General features: G+C 42.8%; 2 protein-coding genes across 4 annotated transcripts in view; both read left to right on the top strand.

The window, feature by feature from the left end:
• Positions 1 to 396: 396 nt before the first annotated feature.
• Positions 397 to 7,802, top strand: LOC121538032 (E3 ubiquitin-protein ligase NRDP1). The gene is made up of 7 exons (XM_041845770.2): positions 397 to 502; positions 2,753 to 2,828; positions 4,690 to 4,805; positions 4,988 to 5,259; positions 5,460 to 5,595; positions 5,875 to 5,978; positions 6,220 to 7,802. The coding sequence occupies exons 3-7, from the start codon at positions 4,716 to 4,718 to the stop codon at positions 6,572 to 6,574; spliced, it is 957 nt and encodes a 318-aa protein (XP_041701704.2). The 5' UTR covers positions 397 to 502; positions 2,753 to 2,828; positions 4,690 to 4,715; the 3' UTR covers positions 6,575 to 7,802.
• Positions 7,803 to 8,755: 953 nt separating this feature from the next.
• LOC121538033 (diacylglycerol kinase alpha) overlaps positions 8,756 to 24,018 on the top strand; it is a 34,337-nt gene continuing 19,074 nt past the window's right edge. For 2 of the 3 annotated variants that reach the window (XM_045207040.1, XM_045207038.1), the window contains exons 1-3: positions 8,756 to 9,305; positions 15,991 to 16,089; positions 16,540 to 16,616. In XM_045207040.1, coding sequence (XP_045062975.1) covers positions 16,014 to 16,089; positions 16,540 to 16,616 — 153 coding nt within the window. In that variant the 5' untranslated portion in view covers positions 8,756 to 9,305; positions 15,991 to 16,013. Of the gene's footprint in view, positions 9,306 to 15,969; positions 16,090 to 16,539; positions 16,617 to 24,018 lie in introns of those variants that run through there. The other variant, XM_045207039.1, reaches the window with a different exon arrangement.

Raw genomic sequence — 24,018 nt, 5'->3', positions numbered from 1 at the left:
CAGGATCTCTAGTGGCACAGCTAGCACTGCGATGCAGAGCCTTAGACCACTGCGCCACTCGGGAGGACAATGCCAGGGTTGTGGGTTCGTTTCCCACGGGGGCCAGTATGAAAAAATGTATACACTTACTAACTGTAAGTCGCTCTGGATAAGAACGTCTGCTAAAATGACAAAAAATAAATAAAAATTCCACAGGAAACTGGAGGATGGCCCCAAACTTGAGAGCCCATATCCAAAGACACATGCTGAATTACAAACAAGATTTAGTTATATATTCTTTCAAGTACCGGTATGTCAACAGAAAAACGAAAGAAAATAATTGTATCCTAAAAAAAATGATATAATTTGATTTAAATAATTTCGGACACCCCCCTCTCTGGTTGCATAGCACCGCGAGGAGGTGTAGGAGTGGCTTGCTTGCTAAACCAGCTACCATACCTAGCTAGCTAATCAGCAGAGAGGTCTGAAATTGTAGCAGCAATTTTGCTTGCGCCTCAAACACGTAAGTGTTTATTCTGATAACAGATTGTTTTATTTTTGGGGGGAAATGGTTAGTCTGATATAGCTAGCAAGTCAACAACAGCCTGCTGATAGCCAACAGTTGGCTAGCTAATGTTAGCTAGTCAGCTGCAGTGCTAGCTAAGTAGCCAGCATTAGCTAACTAGCTAGTTGGGTTTAGCTATTTTCTAAACAAAAAAACGAATGTTTGGTGGCAACTCGCTAGCTATAAGCTGCAGTACATTCATAGCTAGCAAGCTGTATATCTAGGGGCTAACGTTAGATTGTCACAGTCTGTAAAATGCCCAGTAATATCAGATAGTTAGATATGAGAAAGGGATCTCTTATTTAACCACTCCACAGTCTGCTATGTAGTGCTGCTGCCATAACGTTACTGAAAATAGGTCACCAGTAAGCTTGGCCAATACGAGCCTCCACTCATATAATGGGAGGCTAGACAGTTGGCATACAGATTAGACAGCAAGTGTGTAAAACAGAGATTTTCTCAATTTCAGAAATATTGTCCTTTTATTCTACCATTAGGACATTGTTTTTCAATCCAATGTTATGGTTCTGTTGTTCTAGCTTTCCCCCACATTCCTTGATCAGTCTTGACTTGTGTGTCTAGGAAAACAGAATAGCCTAATGAACAGCCTAATTTGATTTAAACTACAGTCTATCATCTATAGTAGCAACACTATATGACCAAAAGTATGTGGACACCTGCACATCTCATTCCAAAATCATGGTCATTAATATGGAGTTGGTCCCCCCTTTGCTGCTATAACAGCCTACGCTCTTCTGGGAAGGCTTCCCACTAGATGTTGGAACATTGCTGCGGGGACTTGCTTCCATTCAGCCACAAGAGCATTAGTGAGGTTGGGCGATTAGGCCTGGCTCGCAGTCGGCGTTCCAATTCATCACAAAAGTCTTCGATGGGGTTGAGGTCAGGGCTCTGTGCAGGCCAGTCAAGTTCTTCCACACCGATCTCGACAAACCAGTTCTGTATGGACCTCGCTTTGTGCACAGAATTGTCTAGGATGTCATTGTACAATATGCTGTAATGTTAAGATTTCCCTTCACTGGAACTAAGGGGCCTAGACCGAACCATGAAAAACAGCCCCAGACCATTATTCCTCCTCCACAAAACTTTACAGTTGCACTATGCATTCGGGCAAGTAGCGTTCTCCTGGCATCCGCCAAACCCAGATTCGTACGTCGGACTGCCAGATGGTTAAGCGTGATTCATCACTCCAGAGAACGTGTTTCCACTGCTCCAAAATCCAATGGCGGCAAGCTTTACACAACTCCAGCCGATGCTTGGCATTGCGCATGGTGATCTTAGGCTTGTGTATGGCTGTTCGGCCATGGAAACCCATTTCATTAAGCTCCCGACGAACAGTTCTTGTGCTGACGTTGCTTCCAGAGGCAGTTTGGAACTCGGTAGTGAGTGTTGCAACCAAGGAGAGACTATTTGTACGCGCTACGGGCTTCAGCACTCGTGGTCCAGTTCTGTGAGCTTGTGTGGCCTACCACTTCGCGGCTGAGCCGTTGTTGCTCCTAGAAATGTCCACTTCACAATAACAGCACTTACAGTTGACCGGGGCAGCACTAGCAGGGCAGAAATTTGACGAACTGACTTGTTGGAAAGGTGGCATCCTATGACAGTGCTACGTTGAAAGTCACTGAGCTCTTCAGTAAGGCCATTCTATTGCCAATGTTTGTCTATGGAGATTGCATGGCTGTGTGCTCTATTTTATACACCTGTCAGCAATGGGTGTGGCTGAAATAGCCGAATCGACTAATTTGAAGGGGTGTCCACATACTTTTGTATATATGGTGTAGTTGTGATTATACTATTGTGTTAATCAGAATACTCTCAGCCACCACCTGAGAAAATAAACCCTAGTCAGATCAAACTCTACGCTGATGCCCTGTTTCATCATCTTCAGTATGCCAGAAAGACCATCAATTTAGATACTAGCTAGATGTTATCGCTGTGCCCCACTTATTTTACAGCTAAGCTACCAATCATTATTTCATTGTTATGCACTTCGATTTGTGCACCTGCACTGTGCCTGGTCTGAGAAGCATAATATGAAGATGCATGTCATGATTAATTCCAAGGATATTGTGTAGGCCTACTTACTGTGTAATTGCCATAAGGTCCTATACTATTCCTAGTAAATGCCTGGAAATGTGCTACCCAGTTAGGCTTAGCTATGGGTCTGATTGTGTCTGTCTCCCCATACAGTGTGTCATCCAAACCACTCCATGTGACCTTTGACAGTCCTGCTGAATGGGAGAAATGAGGACCATTTGTGAGCGAGGTAACACCACTGCTTTTCTTTTGTTCTCTCACTAATTCTCTCAAGCTAATGAGCCACTCCAAATTGTTTAGTATAATGATATACAGTGCCTTCGGAAAGTATTCAGACCCCTTGACTTTTTCCAAATTTTGTTAGGTTATATATAGCCTTATTCTGAAATGTATTACATTGTTTTTTCCCCTCATCAATCTACACACAATACCCCATAATGACAAAGCAAAAACAGTAAAAAAAAAAAAATTGTGCTAATTTCTTACAAATAATTAACTGAAGAACCATTTACATAAGTATTCAGACCCTTTACTCAGTACTTTGTTGAAGCACCTTTGGCAGCGATTACAGCCTTGTGTCTTCTTGGGTATGACGCTACAAGCTTGGCATAATTGTATTTGGGGAGTTTCTCCCATTCTTCTCTGCAGATCCTCTCAAGCTCTGTCAGGTTCGATGGGGAGCGTTGTTGCACAGCTATTTTAAGGTATCTCCAGAGATGTTAGATTGGGTTCAAGTCAGGGCTCTGGCTGGGCCACTCAAGCACATTCAGAAACTTGTCCCGAAGCCACTCTTGCGTTGTCTTGGCTGTGTGCTTAGGGTCGTTGTCCTGTTGGAAGGTGAACCTTCGCCCCAGTCTGAGATCCTGAGCGCTCTGGAGCAGGTTTTCATCAAGGATCTGTCTGTACTTTGCTTCCATTCATCTTTCCCTCGATCCTGACTAGTCTCCCAGTCCCTGCTGCTGAAAAACATCCCCACAGCATGATGTTGCCACCACCATGCTTCACCATAGGGATGGTGCCAGGTTTCCTCCAGACGTGACGCTTGGCATTCAGGCCTAAGAGTTCAATCTTGGTTTCATCAGACCAGAGAATCTTGTTTCTCATTGTCTGAGAGTCTTTAGGTGCCTTTTGGTAAACTCCAAGCGGGCTGTCATGTGCCTTTTACTGAGGAGTTGCTTCTGTCTGGCCACTCTACCATAAAGGCCTGATTGGTGGAGTGCTGCAAAGATGGTTGTCCTTCTGGAAGGTTCTCCCATCTCCACAGAGGAACTCTGGAGCTCTGTGAGTGACCATCAGGTTCTTGGTCACCTCCCTGACCAAGGCCCTTCTCCCCCGATTGCTCAGTTCGGCCAGGCGGCCAGCTCTAGGAAGAGTCTTGGTGGTTCCAAACCTCTTCCATTTAAGAATGATGGAGGCCACTGTGTTCTTGGGGACCTTCAATGCTGCAGAAATGTTTTGGTACCCTTCCCCAGATCTGTGTCTTGACAAAATCCTGTCTCTGAGCTCTAAGGACAATTCCTTCGACCTCATGGCTTGATTTTTGCTCTGACATGCACTGCCAACTGTGGGACCTTATATAGACAGGTGTGTGCCTTTACAAATCATGTCCAATCAATTAAATTTACCACAGATGGACTCCAATCAAGTTGTAGAAACATCTCAAGGATGATCAAAGGAAACAAGATGCACCTGAGCTCAATTTCGAGTCTCATAGCAAAGGGTCTGAATACTTATGTAAATAAGGTGTTTCTGTTTTTTATATTTAATAAATTAGCAAACATTTTTAAAAACCTGTTTTTGCTTTGTCATTATGGGGTATTGTGTTTAGATTGCTGAGGATTTATTTTAATAAGGCTGTAACGTAACAAAATGTGTCTGAATACTTTCCGAAGGCACTGTAGCTGAAGTTGTTTAATATGGTAACAAGGCTTGACCTTGAAGTTATGTTCATTGCACAGGATAGGGTGCGTATGTTCATTTTGCTGCATTGCTTCTGCAGATATCCCATAAACACTCCTGGACAGGTTTGCATTGGTGTGAAATTGATTTTCTCCAGGCATTGACTCACCTAGCCTGCTTGTATTCTGCAGAAACTGGTGTGTATCAGTGATGTGCCATGGGGTACGACGTCACCAGGTTCCAAGGGGAGGTGGATGAAGACCTGCTGTGTCCCATCTGTAGTATGGTACTGGAGGAGCCAGTGCAGGTTAGTGTCCTTCTATACCTCTCGGCCAGATCTATTGCAAGGACTTATTTTATTAATCCTTTATTTAGACAGGTTATCACTGAGTTCTTAATATAGACCTTTCACCGATTTAAAACAATATACTTATTTCCCCCTCCCATCTTCCCTTTTTCCATCTCTGCTCCTTTTTCTCATATGTCTAGGCCCCACACTGTGAGCATGCCTTCTGCAACGCCTGCATCACCCAGTGGTTCAACCAGCAGCAGATCTGTCCTGTGGACCGCAGCGTGGTGACACTGGCTCACCTCCGGCCTGTGCCCCGCATCATGCGCAACATGCTCTCCAAACTCCAAATCGCTTGTGACAATGCCGGCTTCGGCTGCACAGCCACACTGCGGCTAGATCAACTACAGTCTCACCTGAAGGACTGCGAACACAACCCCAAAAGACCTGTCAACTGTGAGGAGGGCTGTGGGTGAGTGACCTTAGAGCACATTACACAGCAGAGTAGAACAGACCGGCCAGAATGGAAAAACATGGCTGTGACTTTTGAGTTGCTGGGCATGCCGCACCACCACTGCAGAACGTGAGATTATCTAGTCTTGTATTTAGTATTGTAGTGGTCTCTAGAGTGACCTAGTGGTTTAATTTCAAAATGTCACAATTTCTCCACAGGCTGGAGATGCCGAAAGATGAGATGTGCAACCACAACTGCATCAAGCACATACGTGGCGTGGTACAGCAGCAGCAGACCAAGATCTCTGAACTAGAGAAGAATGCTGCAGAGCACAAACACCAGCTGGGGGAACAAGTAAGCACACACACACACACGTTGCATACATATACCTCAGTGGAGGCTGCTGAGGGGAGAACGGCTATATAAATGGCTGGAACGGTGCGAATGGAATGGCATCAAACATATGGAAACCATGTGTTTGATGTATTTGATACCATTCCCCTCCAGCCATTACAACGAGCCCGTCCTCCCCAATTAAGGCGCCACCAACCTCCTGTGATATACCTGTATGCAAATCCATTAGTGCTCTGTTCCTCAATGGTCAGGGATCTGATGTGTGTCTTCTTCTGTCAGAAACGGGACATCCAGCTGCTAAAAGCTTACATGAGAGCAATACGCGGTGCCAACCCCAACATGCAGAACCTGGAGGAGAGCATTGAGTACAACGAGATCCTGGAGTGAGTTTACTCTCCTGTCCCCTTGGCCCTCTCCTCTAGGATATTTTCAGAAGTTTCAGCACTTGATTTCAGCCTCAAATCTATTATGTTGGATATTGTTTGAATGTGCTACAATCACTCAAACTCGCTTTAAAATCAATCATATTTAATAAGCCCTTTTTACATCAGCAGTGTTGTCACAAAGTGCTTTAGAGCTAAAGTCCCTATTCCACATCTCACTTGTTCCTCACCTGCCCAACAGATGGGTCAACTCCCTCCAACCTGTGCGGGTGACGCGCTGGGGCGGGATGATCTCCACGCCAGACGCAGTTCTCCAGGCGGTCATCAAGCGTTCACTCATCGACAGCGGCTGTCCTCTGTCCATCGTTAACGACCTGATCGAGAATGCCCACGAAAGGAACTGGCCACAGGGCCTGGCCACGCTAGAGACGCGGCAGATGAACCGGCGCTACTATGAAAACTATGTGGCCAAGAGGATCCCTGGAAAACAGGCGGTGGTGGTGATGGCCTGTGAGAACCAACACATGGGAGAGGACATGATCCTAGAGCCTGGCCTGGTCATGATCTTTGCCCATGGGGTGGAGGAGATCTTATAAGGAGATCCTATAATAACCCAACACTAGGAGCAGGGGGGTCTAGCATGGCAGAGAGGAGTGCAAACCGGGCGTTTTGATTAGTGAGTTATTCCACCTCTCTAAAAAAAAAAAATACTCCCCTTCTCAATTGAATGATAATTATGGGTCTATTTCTTAATGACAGTTGATATGTCAGTTTTTATCTCTTTAAAGATAAGTGAAAGGGTGTAGGGGAAATGAAAAGATCTGAATGGCTCCTAAAATGAGCAGAAGAGTATTACTTACATATGAGCTTGTTTAATATCTTTGCCTTAAAAGGACATTTCCAAAAATACACCTGTAAAAAGAGAAGTTAACTGATAATACCCAGGATATTCTAAGATGGAATGTTTACAAGAGTGGCATAATAAAAAGCTATGTCTGATCTTCTCCTAAGCTTCTCTACTTCCCCCCATCCTATACCTTCAATTATGTAAATGAATTACTATTTAAAAAATCATGTAAATACAAATATTATATTGAAAAAATATACACATTCTCTAGCTATTCTTGTTATACAGTAATTAGACAATGTGAATTTTGTCAGTTGGCATCCATGTGTTTCAGAATGCTGCTCTGGACATTTGCTGACTTCAGCATTGTTTTTGCTAATATGCCATGATGTTTTTCTTCTCCTTTATGACATTTTTTTGTGCCATGCATTTTATTTATAGATTTTGAAGACGTGCTGGGGCGGCATCTCCACGCTAGATGCAGTATGCTTGAAGATGTTTTTTGTGTTATGTAAATACATTTGTCATTTTAGACAATTGAAGCTCATTGTTCTTTGCTTCTGTTGTACATAGTGAACATGAAGTTGGGTCCAATTGACGTTAAACCATTGGAATGTAACATTGTGTAGCCTTACCTGTTTCATTTTAATAATGGTTGATGCTTGTTTGTGTTGATATTGACAATTCATATTTTTACCAAACTATTTTATCTAAAAGCTTTGAATTACTGAACGATACTTAGTAACAAACGACAAGGGACTTGATCTAAAGACATGCAGTCAAAAACAACCATGTGGAAATCTAACTTCAAATCTACTTTGTTAGTGTCACCAGAATGTACAAACATTTCAATTAAATAGAGATCAATTTGGATTTTTTTCTGTATCCTATATTTTTTTTCTGCCATTTTGTGTCCTTTTATCTTTTGTGCTGTGACAAAGGAAAAAAATAAAATTGTGATCGTGATTGTCATCATGGTACTGTCTGTACTGCATGGCTTTTTTCTGACGGCATTGAGTCATTCCTACATGCAGGGCCTCTATACATCATGATTTCTGATGATTAGCGCTCTAAGCAGCAGCCTATCTGGCAGAGCTCTCTCCGTCTACCCACACAAACACCCACATGGTCAGACATTGTGTGTCTACAGCAGCAGTGTCTAGTGAGCTCTTGCCAGCAGCCCATACTCTCTATTGAGGATTTTCCTTTTAAATCCTTCCCTTTGTTGTGAATGGTTGGAATGTCATGTGCTTTACCAAATGGCATCTTTTTGTTATTGTGCCTGAAAATCCTCTGGTTCATCATCTGGTATTAAATTATCTAATGGATTGAGACGCCTTTTTACCTGTATGCCAATTTGTTCAGTGCTTCAACCTCATAAATTCACGCCCTCAAAGGGTCAGAATCAATAATTAGGCTACTGTCAATCCATCATTGCCTCAACACACCCTGTTATGGGACTGCTATCTGTCACATTGGATTATCTTTGATGTTGCATAATATAAACTACTAACGTAACAAGGCAGTTGGGAGCTCATAGGCCTAACGTCTCGATCACACCGACAGTATCATTGCATTTTGGTACACCAGAACTACATTCATCTCCATTGAACGCTGCGTTTGATTGCAGAGGCAGTTGCAGTGAGTTCTGTGTGGTGCATACATTGGATTTATCGAATTTACGCCTTGATCACACCGACAGTGTCATTGCGCAAAATGGTACACAGCATCATCTGGATATGTGTGCAACAAAAGTTCGACATTCACCTTCTGCTACCATTTCTGTCAAGCCGTCTATGCATACAGTTTGATAAATCCAACGTATGCACTACATATAACGTACTGCCTATGCAGTGCAATGCTGCAAGGCAAAGGCAGCGTTCCATTGGAAATGAATGTACTTCCGGTGTACCACAATGCAATAAAACTGTCGGTGTGATCGAGGCGAAACTGGTCCAGACCTCTTGGCTGAAGATGTAGTGCGCTATAGGCTCACAGTGCATTGAAAATCAAATATAGGAAAAAATGAAGTCCTATCGATTGCAACTGGATTTGTCCATCGCTGCTCTATTGCCTAGGGCAAGGCACATAAATGATGAGAGAAGAACGCACATCCATTTACTAGACTAGACTGGGGTAGATAGGACAAGCCCAATGTAGGTTACATCACGGCGTTGGTCAAAGTGCCGGCAGATGACAGTTCGAGGCGGTGCTTTGCTTTTTTTTATAGCTAGGGAGGGGGAAATAGCTGAGTCGGGCGTGGCAGTCAGCCAATCTTTCTTATTATCTCTGGGTAAATGAAAGCTGACAACTAGACTACCTTTATTGCAGCGTCCAGAGACAGTTTCCGTCGATTTGTTGCGTGTAAAAACTTAGAATCGTGCCTCGATCCTCGCGGAGGAAATATCTTACTGGACGAACCGCACGACAATCCGCTTGAAGGACGACGGACGGACAACGCTCATCATCGCGAAATATAGGTAGGCTAATTCATGCTCAAAACAGCCCTCACTCAGTACTACTGGCTGAAGTTCAATGAATCGTGTATGCCTGTTTACAACTTTGCATACATATATTGCCTGTGAATGATTCGTTGCACCACTGCCAAGTTTGGGTAAGATAAATATTTCATGGGAGAGACAGTATCCCTCGCCACGCCCAACGGATCTCAGTTGGTTCCCTGGGTGGGCAAAACAGGCAACTTTTGAGTGGTAGCCTACTGATACATCCAATGATTGGTTTCTATATACATTGGATACATCTGCAGCTTCTGGTACAAGTGGTACGTTTCTCCCCTTTGAAACCTATAGCCTAACCTTTAGACATGCTCCTCTTTAACCTATAGTTAACATAGGACATGTTTTATAGCCTAGATAGATAAGCTACTAAGAAAATAAGTTGAACATACTGTATAAGGTTTACATGGTGTTAAACTGTCACACTTATGGCTCAATTTTGTAGACCAGACAGGTTGGAGATGATAGGTTGGAGACAACTTTTGTAACTGCCGGCAGACCTATGGTGGACTCTTGATGCAAGGAGCTCTGTCTGGATGGAAAATGCAATTTTGGTTTATATGATTTTCATTAACAATGTGACATCCTTGCAAATAACTTTTGACTTTGTGAAGAATAAACCTACTTGCCACCTAAATTATTAAAACAGCTGACAAAGCAACACATTACTCAACACACAATAACCACAGTTGTACCATTAAAGACATTATGTTTGTCCCTTCTGATATATTTACTTAGCTGTGTGCTTATATTTCCCTTGGTATGTGTCTCCTTAATTAAGTTACCTATGGGTAAACTAGGTCTTCTGGCCACGCACTTCTGGCCATGCATTTATAATATGTTTGTAAGTAGCAGTCATATTGAGCTGAACTACATTTTGGGCTTTCATCAGGTTTCCTATAACATTTTAAATATTTCTGGGGCATGAAACCACAAACAGTCACAGGGATGGTTCTGAAACTTTTAATTTTGTCTTTTGAGTGTGTATTTTTAGCTGGACATATTGCCAGCATGACATGGCCTAAAGGGTGCCTTGTTAACCCTGTTAACAACTATTCTATAAACAGGACTATTATTTGAACAACAGATTACCCAGAACATTTTAGGGATTTGAAACCAGATGGTCATTTTCCTTGCCAGTGTAATTTTAGCATTTCCATTCAAGTCAAGTGAGGTCATCAGTTCCTACTAAATCTATACCATTTACTGGTTTCCCTCCCCACCGGAAAATTGGTTGCCAAAAAACTGAAACGTTATCCTCATTCCGGGAAAGACTGTCTAGTCTCTTATTGAAAAAGTCATACTCGTAATATGTATCAGATCTCCCTGCACAGGTAAGTAATCAGGGAAACACAGATAGAGGCATTCCTGGTCAGGTCAACCTGTTGGTTAGGAAACAGACTATCTCTACAGACGCATCAGGAAGCGGGTCACACTGTTTCTGCAGAGAAATTAAATGTAACTAATTAAATTAATCTAATGGTGCTCAATAGAGCTAGAGAGGGATTGTGTGTGTGTGTGTGTTGGCATGATGGTAAACAATCCAAAAAAGTGATCATTTACTCCCATTGCCCTATACACAGATTGTACATTAAAATGGTTTTATAATGGCAGTACAGTAAGAGTAAAAAGTTCCTCCAAACATGTGCCAACGCTCAGAACGTGAAAGTGGTGTGGTTACAGGAGGGAGGGGTGCACCCTCACAAGTCCAGGCGGGTTTGTGTTTTCTTCTGTATTGTATGCACCACAGTGTTCCTCGGCAACACACAGCCTGCTTAATAGTATTTTAGTGATGTCAAGAGTGATGGGCCATACACTCATTGTTTGGTATAAAAAAGAGGCAACAAGCTGTGCCTCGCCCACATTTGCCAGAAATGTGTGATTCATGCATAGGAGCCAAAGTCAGTTTTTCCACTCAGACAAACCCTGCCTGACATCTGACATTTGTTGTTTACGTCTCAAATGTCATTAACCAAGTAAAGGGTGAAGTTCCAGTGATCCAAACTTTGTTATCAAGAAGTTGCACTCCAGCTCTGTGGTCAACACTCAATAAAAAATATACAAAACTTTGCAAAACTCATGTCACAGGCTTTGTTTTATTTTGGATGAACCCTGAGAGGTGACCTTCTGAGCAAAGGGTCCATTTAGAGCAGGGATGTCAAACTCATTTAGCCCCGGGGGGCGCATTCGGTCTTCACCAAGGTCCGGAGGGCCGCACTGAAAATTGGTTATATTTCCTCGCCGTCAAAATGTGCAAAAAATAGTCCTCTATCCATCGATTTTGGAATTTTCAATGCTCCCTATCTAGCTTTCATTTAGGTGATTATTAGCAAGCTGGACACAATATATTTGTAGGTCCATTATCATTTCTACACTGTTTCTATTTGGTTTTAGTCATTTTGCCCCTTTAGTCATTTTTTTTCTCTCAAACCACCTGTGGGCCGGATTGGACCCTGTATGTTTAACACCCCTGATTTAGAGAGAGGGAGTATTCCCCCATTCACAGGATGAGTAACAGTACTAGCATCTACAGTGGGGTAAAAAAGTATTTAGTCAGCCACCAATTGTGCAAGTTCTCCCACTTAAAAAGATGAGAGAGGCCTGTAATTTTCATCATAGGTACACGTCAACTATGACAGACACAATGAGAAAAAAACTTCCAGAAAATCACATTGTAGGATTTTTAATGAATATATTTGCAAATTATGGTGGAAAATAAGTATTTGGTCAATAACAAAAGTTTCTCAATACTTTGTTATATACACTTTGTTGGCAATGACACAGGTCAAACGTTTTCTGTAAGTCTTCACAAGGTTTTCACACACTGTTGCTGGTATTTTGGCCCATTCCTCCATACAGATCTCCTCTAGAGCAGTGATGTTTTGGGGCTGTCGCTGGGCAACACGGACTTTCAACTCCCTCCAAAGATTTTCTATGGGGTTGAGATCTGGAGACTGGCAAGGCCACTCCAGGACCTTGAAATGCTTCTTACGAAGCCACTCCTTCGTTGCCCGGGCGGTGTGTTTGGGATCATTGTCATGCTGAAAGACCCAGCCACGTTTCATCTTCAATGCCCTTGCTGATGGAAGGAGGTTTTCACTCAAAATCTCACGATACATGGCCCCATTCATTCTTTCCTTTACACGGATCAGTCGTCCTGGTCCCTTTGCAGAAAAACAGCCCCAAAGCATGATGTTTCCACCCCCATGCTTCACAGTAGGTATGGCGTTCTTTGGATGCAACTCAGCATTCTTTGTCCTCCAAACACGACGAGTTGAGTTTTTACCAAAAAGTTATATTTTGGTTTCATCTGACCATATGACATTCTCCCAATCCTCTTCTGGATCATCCAAATGCACTCTAGCAAACTTCAGACGGGCCTGGACATGTACTGGCTTAAGCAGGGGGACACGTCTGGCCCTGCAGGATTTGAATCCCTGGCGGCGTAGTGTGTTACTGATGGTAGGCTTTGTTACTTTGGTCCCAGCTCTCTGCTGGTCATTCACTAGGTCCCCCCGTGTGGTTCTGGGATTTTTGCTCACCGTTCTTGTGATCATTTTGACCCCATGGGGTGAGATCTTGCGTGGAGCCCCAGATCGAGGGAGATTATCAGTGGTCTTGTATGTCTTCCATTTCCTAATAATTGCTCCCACAGTTGATTTCTTCAAACCAAGCTGCTTACCTATTGCAGATTCAGTCTTCCCAGCTTGGTGCAGGTCTACAATTGTGTTTCTGGTGTCCTTTGACAGCTCTTTGGTCTTGGCCATAGTGGAGTTTGGAGTGTGACTGTTTGAGGTTGTGGACAGGTGTCTTTTATACTGATTACAAGTTCAAACAGGTGCCATTAATACAGGTAACGAGTGGAGGACAGAGGAGCCTCTTAAAGAAGAAGTTACAGGTCTGTGAGAGCCAGAAATCTTGCTTGTTTGTAGGTGACCAAATACTTATTTTCCACCATAATTTGCAAATAAATTCATTAAAAATCCTAAAATGTGATTTTCTGGAAAAAAAAATCTCAATTTGTCTGTCATAGTTGACGTGTACCTATGATGAAAATTACAGGCCTCTCTCATCTTTTTAAGTGGGAGAACTTGCACAATTGGTGGCTGACTAAATACTTTTTTCCCCCACTGTACATGTGAAATGCAATCCAGTCTGTGTGGCCTTTAGTTTAGAAGGCCCAAGCAGAGCTGAGTGGCGTGGGAGGAGAGGTGGTGGCGCCGGGGAACACTCATAGCGGCTGGCTGGGCTGAGGGCTCCCCTGCCCTCCCTCCCTCCCATTAGTCACTCGTGGCAATTCTCGAATGGAGCGTAGCTGATGTAGGGGAAACACTTTCCATAGCAACCAAGCATGTCCTTCCTTCCGTCTGCTAACCTACCTGATGTAATTTAGGTGGGTGCTTATATTTGTCCTATTTAACACATGCATAAGTGTGTATTATAGCCATGTGTGAATTGGAAAAGTTTTTTTTGCATATCCCAACTCCCCCTGAGAGAGAGTGGGGACACACATGGTCACGGCCAGGGTCTGCCATTATCAACGGCAACTCTGGAGCAATTAGGGTTAAGTGTCTTGCTCAAGGGCACAGACAGATTTTTCACCACCTCGGCTCTGGGATTCAAACTAGCTTCATTTCAGTTACTGGCCCAATGCTCTAACCGCTAGGCTACCTGCCACCCAGTATACAAGGGAGTATTAAGAACACAGAGGCATTCCACAGGCAGATAAGAACCTGCTGAGGTTTCTGTTGTGCCTGGATGGATGGTTGCCTGGATCTCCCCCTTTCAGCTCTACCAATCTACTCACCTGTTTATCACAATCGGCACAATCCTGACGTGTGTGTGTGAGGTTGGGATGGGATGGGGGATATGGGGGGCTCATGAGGTGGCCCAGTTTGGGGCCCTTTTCGACTTCCAGTGCCTTTTTTATATATATATATATATATCACACATTGTTCTGTCTGGTAGTGATTTCCAGTCTGCATGTAAAAATCCTGCATGCAAATATCATATCTGATCAGGAAGTAGAGAATCAGATTTTACCCAGGTTGCTCTGGCTTAAATCATGTCAGACAAGGATTGTACACCGTCTGTCCGACATGAGGGAATAGAGGCATGCATATGTCAGCGTGTTGCTTTGAAGGGCATGAAGAACGGCCATCTGCCATATTGCCATAGGCAAGGGAACGCATCTAGAAGTAGCCTAAAACTGGATTTTCCATGTGTTGTTTAGAAGCACTTCTTTACTATGCTCTTAGAGATTACTTTTTTAATGTTCAAGTTAGCAGAAATGAGCAATTCAGATTTTATTTGATTGATTATTTGAACTGTATGGTTAAGGCCCTAACAGGAATCCAAAAATGTAGCATTATGTGCAGTATAAAACAAGTCGTTGGAGTTGGTTGTTAAGATTCTTATTTAAAGGCCTGCCATATTTCACTTTTTCCATCAACAAGTGCAGGTTAACGTTTATTGTCATGAGTTTTGTCCTGGAGGTAGAACTGGGTAATTTCCACTTAGATAGGCCAGCTGTAAAGTCAAAATTGTCTATATTGTAAAAATTCATTGTTGCTTTTTGGTCTTAATTTAAGGTTATGGTTAGGCATTAGGGTTAGCAGTGTGATTAGGTTTGTGGCTGTGGTAGCTAGTGACCTCTCTGCAGAGCTGCCTCCCAGATTCATGACGAAAAACAATAACCTACTCAACAAGTGGCACTTTCCTGTCAATTCTCTACTCCCTCAGCTAATTGGCTGCCTGAACAAAACTGCTAGGCAACGCTGCTAACCTTTTTGAGGAGAATTTAGTAGGAACAGCGTGACCCTTTGTTGGCAGAGAGAGGCTGTGGTTCCGCGTCACATGGAAAGAGTGGGCGTTTAGGAGTTTAATTAGATTTTCTCAGTACTACTCCATGACTGACTTTTGACATCTGACTGCTGTAGATATATACTGACTCTGGTTGACCTATACTCCTGTGGTGGTATTAGGGAATGGAACAGTAACCCATTTTTAAACTGAGATTATGGTTAATACAATTATTTTATGATTTGGAAAACTGGGTCAGACATTTTAAAGAACAAAGCTTTGGGGAGACTGAAACTCTTGAGACGTATAATGTCTCTGGTGTGTCTGTGGCCTGATACTGCTTATTTAGAGCTTTGAGACGTTCTAAATAAAGTACAGTGGTCAGAGGTGTGAAGTGTAGCTTGAAGCTGTTTATGCTTAGCAGCTTGGAACGGGGCTACATAGTTTTGCTCATTGTAATTTGAAACATGGAATGTCCTTTGAAACATGGGAGTGGGAAGAGGGGCTTCTGACAAATGTTTGCTCTGAACCCTATTAACATCATCACTGGAGATGACTAAAGGGCATTGAGGGGTATTTGCAAGCCAGAGCTGGTGTTGAACTGTGGTTCATGCCAATTTGCAGATTAAAATCTTGTGGGTTTAAACAGGCCGTTGCTAACTGGTTTGCATGGGGTTCTGATCTGAAGCGTCTTGCGACTTTATTTCTAAACAAAGCCTTGCGAGTTACCACCTTTCACTGTTATGTTCAGCTTACAATTCTGGTTTGATGTCTGAGCCGCCTCCATTTCACATTCACACAGCAGAAGACTGATACAACTCGTGTTCCTCCTCCTCTCGCCCTCCAGTGGTTTGTGCAGACGCAGGCAGCATGTCCGCCCCCACAGACCCAGAGGTGAAGGAGCTGAACCCAGTCGACTTCATCCAGCTACAGCAGTACATTGACTGTGAGTACAGACAGGCAGGCAGGCAGTCTCCTTAGCCATGCACCCCTTTCCATTTACACCCACACGCTGTCATATCTGGAAGTGGTGGTGAGTGTCTCTCATATTTCTAAGTATCTGCAAAACGTTGCACCATTGCGCCCACATAATTTTTCTTGGTAGATCTCTGGATTTAGACATTTTGTGAACATCAATGTTAAGGAACATTTAAGGACTGGAAAACTGGATTTCTTATCATAGGGTCCGTTATCCATTTGAATTTCAATGCCGTAATACACCGGTCTTGTATGAATGTTGCTATGTAGAACATATTTGTAGTTTTCCATCTGTATAGTTTCTGATTTATAATTTGTGATTCTATACGCATTCTCTGTTAGAATCATTACTTAGACAGTGTGATGTTTGTAGTACTCTAAAATAAGAGTTTGTGGTGTGTGTTTCTTCTCATCCCAGACTGCAGGCTGAGGGTTAAAGATGTGCTGAGGGAATTTGATGCGGATGGCAGGCTGGCCCAGCACAGACATGGAGAGGTGAGAGGAAACCATGGCCATGTCGATACTGACCCCACCACAACCGCTCTCAGTCCCTCTTGATAAATGTCTAGGGTACATTACTACACAGCTTGTGCTCATGTGATACCCCCCAAAAACAATCATTGGTTTCCTAATAGTAAATCCAATTTAATTAAAACATGTATCATGTTGATGAATGTGACATGACTACCTGAGTGAACTGCTATATAAATCAGGGGTGTCAAACGTACGGCCCGCGGGCCGGATCAGGCCCGCAAACGGGTTTAATCCGGCCCGCGAGATGATAAAAAAAATATATATATATATATATATTTGTGTAAAGTATAAAAATGCGCTGCAATTTTTCAATAAAATAAACTGCTGTTCCAATTGCGTCCACTGGATGGCGTAATAGCAATTGTGTTAAGCAAACAAACTGTTTATACCGGGGCAGAGCAAGTAGGTCAAGCACGTGCAGCCAATGAGCTACTTTGTTTTGCCCGCGATATTTATTACGGCTTCTACTTTTAACATTATGTGCTTTGGCACCCTCATTGCCCCAATATGTCTCTGTCAAAAAAGAGAAAAGTGGACGCAGAGTGCAGAGTGTTCCAAGAAAAATTGTCATCCTATTTAATCACGGAATTGAATGGGAAAGCTGTATGTTTGGTGTGTTCAGAGCATGTTGCAGTGCTGAAAGAATATAACTATGTGAGTCTTCATGCCGACAAATATGACAACTTTCAAGGACAGCGGAGATGAGAGAAGGTGAATGAACTGTTGGCGGGTCTGAAGAAACAGCAGTCTGTGTTTACTCACAGCCGAGACATCAGTGACGCTGCAGTGAAAGCTAGCTACCTCATTGCTAATGAAATCGCAGTGGCTTCAAAACCATTTAGTGAGGGTGAATTTGTAAAAACATGCATGATGAAGGCAGCGGAGATTGTGTGCCCTGAAAAGCGGCAGGCTTTTGCAAATATCAGCCTGACAAGAAACACAGTTGCAGACAGGATTTCCGATCTTTCAGTGGATTTGGACAGCCAGTTGAAGCAAAAAGTAAAGTCATTTATTGCGTTTTCGGTTGCAATTGATGAAAGCACGGACATTACAGATGTTGCACAACTGGCCATTTTCATCCGCGGAGTTGATGACACATTGACCGTCACCGTGGAGTTGGTGCCGATGACAGATACAACGACAGCAGCTGATATTTTTACCGCACTCGTCGGCGCGCTGGACAGGGTCGGAGTGGACTGGTCCCGCGCTGTCAGCCTGGCTACAGATGGTGCGCCCTCAATGATCGGGAAAAAGCAGGCGTTGTGACAAAGTTCAGAGAGAAAGTGCAATCTGCAAATGGAGGACGTGATTTTTTGACTTTTCACTGTATTTTGCACCAGGAGGCTTTGTGTTGCAAGTCATTAAAGATGGATAACGTCATGAAGGTGGTCATCCAAACTGTTAATTTCATCCGATCCAGAAGCCTGAATCACCGTCAGTTTGACAGCCTTCTCAGAGAGAAAGACCACATCTATGGCCTGCCATACCACACTGAGGTAAGATGGTTAAGCCGAGGTGCTGTGCTGAGGCGTTTCTTTGATTTACGAGAAGAAATTGAACAGTTCATGGAAGAAAAGGGCAAACCAGTGTTAGAATTTCATTCCGCAGAATGGATGCAGGACCTTGCATTTATGGTGGATGTTACAGAGCACCTGAATAACTTGAACAAACAGCTGCAAGGGCGCAACAAAGTTGTCACGCAGTATTATGACAGCATACGTTCTTTCAAGTTGAAGCTGTCATTGTGGGAGACGCAACTTGCCGGTGGTGATGCAGCTCACTTCCCCTGTCTGAAAAAATGTGTGCGCGACCCAACATGTGGCAGACATGAAGCAGTTCAAAGATAAAATAACGGGACTGTTACGGGAGTTTGAGCAACGCTTTCAGATTTATGTTTATATGTTTTTATGTTGATGTGCTATTGTTTTTAATTGATTTTCTTTTATTTGTATATTTAACCTATTCTTGACTCTGTGGTTCTTGCACTTGTTTGGGGAACAGGATTTCATTATTTTTATCTACATTTCTGCCTGAGAAATGACACCCTGATATAGTTCTGTGATCTGTGAAACAGTTCTGTTAATCACTGAGGCATTGTGTGTTTGTGTGTTCTTTGTCCTCAGAACTTTCAAATAACTTGAGGTGTTTTATGATTAATAGTGATGTTGTGCTTTTGGACACTGTCCTCAGGCTCCAGCTTTATGTTTTTATGTTGATGTGCTATTGTTTTTAATTGATTTTATTTTATTTGTATATTTAACCTATTCTTGACTCTGTGGTTCTTGCACTTGTTTGGGGAACAGGATTTCATTATTTTTATCTACATTTCTGCCTGAGAAATGACACCCTGATATAGTTCTGTGATCTGTGAAACAGTTCTGTTAATCACTGAGGCATTGTGTGTTCTTTTTCTTTAGAATTTTCAAATAAACTTGACGTGTTTTATGATTAATAGTGATGTTGTGCTTGTACTATTTTGGACACACTGTCCTCAGGCTCCAGCTTTATGTTGTATGTTGATCGTATTAAAACAAAGAAAACAATCTGAAGTTGTTGTTTTTAAGTTATATATATATACCATGGTTTTTCCGGTCCGGCCCACTTGGGAATAGATTTTCCTCCATGTGGCCCCTGAGCTAAAATGAGTTTGACACCCCTGATATAAATCCAATCAATTAGGAAAGACATGTCTTCAGGGGTTGATGAATTTTCAAGCAGCTGAAGTTGCTAATGGAAATTACCTCTTCAATTGTGCCAATTCTGCAAGGTCCATGTGAGTGGTGTGCTGGCCTCATGCAGAGTAAGCCATTAGGTGATTTAACTGGACAGTTTTTCCAATATTGCCGATATCAGCAGTTGGATTTGCCAAATAATTAGGGTAATTCCCATCTTCTCCAAGAGGAATACAAACAACACAGTGGTAGACTAGCAGTAATTTAGGGGAAACAATGGGTTACAGAAATAAATACATTTTGCAATGAGGATAATGACAGAGAAGCCGCACCCTCTCAAAGTACTGTGTAATTACCAAGGAAGTGGAAAATCGGACAAACGGCACAGAACATTTTTTGCGTGGTTATCTAACCCCTTTGTTTTCTCCTTCTCTACACCAGCCTCCCTAACATTGAGGTTGGGCTGCATTGTGGGGTCATAATTTATTACTGGGGCAGTTATGTAGCATATCACCCAGGGAAAAGCAACCGCAACCAAAAATGGGTTTGTGGTTCAGTATTCCAGAGGGAGTTCTGATTTGAAGCCCTTAAGAAAATTACTCCTCCTACATTTTTCCAGAAATATCAGGTGGCACAAATGGATGAAATGTGATCTTTATGAGTATCTGTTAACCTGTTGTATTCTGGGACACAGAACTTCTCAGGAAAAGGGTCAGAGGTTAAAATTACGCACCAAACTTATTTTGAACAGCCTGAATTCAAATTGATTAAATTGATTTTGTTCTCACCCATCTACACACAATACCCCATAATGAAAAGTTTGGACACAATTACTCATTCAAAGGTTTTTCCTTATTTTTGACTATTTTCTACATTGTAGAATAATACTGAAGACATCACATGAAATAACACATGGAATCATGTAGTAACCAAAAAAGTGTTAAACAAATCAAAATATATTTGAGATTCTTCAAAGTAGCCACCCTTTGCCTTGATGACAGCTTTGCACACTCTTGGCATTCTCTCAACCAGCTTCATGAGGAATGCTTTTCTAACATTCTTGAAGGAGTTCCCACATATGCTGTTGGCTGCTTTTCCTTTACTCTGCGGTCCAACTCATCCCAAACCATCTCAAATGGGTTGAGGTCAGGTGATTGTGGAGGCCAGGCGATCTGATGCTGCACTCCATCCCTCTCCTTCTTGGTCAAATAGCCCTTACACAGCCTGGAGGTGGGTTTTGGGTCATTGTCCTGTTGAAAAACAAATTATAGTCCCACTAAGCGCAAACCAGATGGGATGGCATATCGCTGCATAATGCTGTGTTAGCCATGTTGGTTAAGTGTGCCTTGAATTCTAAATAAATCACTGACAGTGTCACCAGCAAAGCACCATCACACCTCCTCCTCCATGCTTCAAGGTAGGAACCACACATGTGGAGATCCTCCGTTCACCTACTCTGCGTCTCACAAAGACACGGCGGTTGGAACCAGAAATCTCAAATTTGGACTCATCAGACCAAAGGACAGATTTCCACCGGTCTAATGTCCATTGCTCGTGTTTCTTGGCCCAAGCAAGTCTCTTCTTCTTATTGGTGTCCTTTAGTAGTGGTTTCTTTGCAGCAATTCGACCACGAGGGCCTGATTCACGCAGTCTCCTCTGAACAGTTGATGTTGAGATGTGTCTATTACTTGAACTCTGAAGCATTTATTTGGGCTTAGTTTATTCAGCTAGCTAACTTGGTACAGTATTCTTCAGTGAAAACCGTCCTTAGCCAAATACATTTAAACTCAGTTTTTCACAATTCCTGACATTTAATCCTAGTAAAAATTCCCTGTCTTAGGTCAGTTAGGATCACCACTTTATTTTAAGAATGTGAAATGTCAGTATAATAGTAGAGAGAATTATTTATTTCAGCTTTTATTTATTTCATCACATTCCCAGTGGGTCAGAAGATTACATACACTCAATTAGTATTTGGTAGCATTGCCTTTAAATTGTTTAAATTGGGTCAAATGTTTCAGGTAGCCTTCCACAAGCTTCCCACAATAAGTTGGGTGGATTTTTGCCCATTCCTACTGACAGAGCTGGTGTAACTGAGTCAGGTTTGTAGGCGTCCTTGCTCGCACACACTTTTTCAGTTCTGCCCACAAATGTTCTATAGGATTGAGGTCAGGGCTTTGTGATGGCCACTCCAATACCTTGACTTTGTTGTCCTTAAGCCATTTTGCCACAACTTTGGAAGTATGCTTGGGGTCATTGTCCATTTGGAAGACCCGTTTGCGACCAAGCTTTAACTTCCTGACTGATGTCTTGAGATGTTGCTTCAATATATCCACATAATCTTCCTTCCTCATGATGCCATCTATTTTGAAGTGCACCAGTCCCTCCTGCAGCAAAGCACCCCCAAAGCATGATGCTGCCACCCCCGTGCTTCACTGTTGGGATGGTGTTCTTCGGCTTGCAAGCCACCACCTTTTTCCTCCAAACATAACGATGGTCATTATGGCCAAACAGTTCTATTTTTGTTTCATCAGACCAGAGGAAAATTTCTCCAAAAAGTACGATCTTTGTCCCCATATGCAGTTGCAAACCGTAGTCTGGCATTTTTATGGCAGTTTTGGAGCAGTGGCTTCTTCCTTGCTGAGCGGCTGTCACGCCCTGACTCAGGGGACTCGTATATGTTGAGTCAGGGTGTGTAGTTTCTATGTTGTGTATTTCTATGTTGTAGTTCTAGTATGTCTAGATCTATGTTGGCCGGTGTGGTTCCCAATCAGAGGCAGCTGTCGCTCGTTGTCTCTGATTGGGGACCATACTTAGGCAGCCTAGTGGGTTGTGGGATCTTGTTCCGTGTTAGGTATGTTGTGTGTGTACCTTGGACTTCACGTTTCTTGTTTTGTCGTTGTGTTTAATAGTCAAATAAACATGTATGCATATCACGCTGCGCCTTGGTCTGACCCGTTCATGAACGATCGTGACAGCGGCCTTTCAGGTTATGTCGATATAGGACTCGTTTTACTGTGGATATAGATACTTTTGTACCTGTTTCCTCCAGCATCTTCACAAGGTCCTTTGCTGTTGTTATGGGATTGATTTGCACTTTTCGCACCAAAGTACCTTAATCTCTAGGAGACAGAACGCGTCTCCTTCCTGAGCGGTATGACGGCTGCGTGGTCCCATGGTGTTTATACTTGCATACTATTGTTTGTACAGATGAACGTGGTACCTTCAGGCGTTTGGAAATTGCTCCCAAGGATGAACCAGACTTGTGGAGGTCTACAATATTTTGTCTGAGGTCTTGGCTGATTTTATTTTGATTTTCCCATGATGTTAAGCAAAGAGGCACTGAGTTTGAAGGTAGGCCTTGAAATACATCCACAGGTACACCTCCAATTGACTCAAATGATGTCAATTAGCCTATCAGAAGCTTCTAAAGCTATGACATCATTTTCTGGAATCTTCCGAGCTGTTTAAAGGCACAGTCAACTTAGTTTATTTAAACTTCTGACCCACTGGAATTGTGATACAGTGAATTATAAGTGAAATATTCTGTCTGTAAACAATTGTTGGAAATATTGCTTGTGTCATGCACAAAGTAGATGTCCTAACCGACTTGCCAAACTATAGTTTGTTAACAAGAAATGTGTGGAGTGGTTGAAAAACAAGTTTTAATGACTCCAACCTAAGTGTATGTAAACTTCCGACTTCAACTGTATATCTGTTTGGGCTTCTTGCGGTGCATTTGCAGTCTACAAATTACAGTGCATTTGGGAAGTATTCAGACCCCTTGACTTTCTCCACATTTTGTTACGTTACAGCCTTTTTCTAAAATGGATAAAATAGTTTTTTTTCTTCTCATTAATCTACACACAATATCCCATAATGTCAAAACAAAAACAGGTTTTTAGAAATTTTAGCAAATATATAAAATAAAAAAACAGAACTATCACATTTACATAAGTATTCAGACCCTTTACTCAGTACTTTGTTGAAGCACCTTTGGCAGCGATTACAGCCTTGAGTCTTCTTGGGTATGATGCTACAATCTTGGCACACCTGTATTTGGGGAGTTTCTCCCATTCTTCTCTGCAGAACCTCTCAACCTCTGTCAGGTTGGATGGGGAGTGTCGCTGCAAGGCTATTTTTAGGTCTCTCCAGAGATGTTAGATTGGGTTCAAGTCCGGGCTCTGGCTGGGCCACTCAAGCACATTCAGAAACTTGTCCCGAAGCCACTCCTGCATTGTCTTGGCTGTGTGCTTAGGGTCTTGTCCTGTTGGAAGGGGAACCTTTGCCCCAGTCTGAGGTCCTGAGCGCTCTGGAGCAGGTTTCTATCAAGGATCTCTCTCTACTTAGCTCCGTTCATCTGTCCCTCGATCCTGACTAGTCTCCCAGTCCCTGCCACTGAAAAACATCCCCGCAGCATGATGCTACCACCACCATGCTTCACCGTAGGGATGGTGCCAGGTTTCCTCCAGACTTGACGCTTGGCATTCAGGCCAAAGAGTTCAATCTTGGTTTCATCTGAGAGTCTTTAGGTGCCTTTTGGCAAACTCCAAGTGGGCTGTCATGTGCCTTTTACTGAGGAGTGGTTTCCGTCTGGCCACTCTACCATAAAGGCCTGATTGGTGGAGCCCTGCAGAGATGGTTGTCCTTCTAGAAGGTTCTCCCATCTCCACAGAGGAACTCTGGAGCTA

Source organism: Coregonus clupeaformis, chromosome 24 (assembly GCF_020615455.1).
Source record: "Coregonus clupeaformis isolate EN_2021a chromosome 24, ASM2061545v1, whole genome shotgun sequence".
NCBI lineage: Eukaryota > Metazoa > Chordata > Actinopteri > Salmoniformes > Salmonidae > Coregonus > Coregonus clupeaformis.
This window is presented reverse-complemented; position numbering and strand designations above follow the sequence as displayed.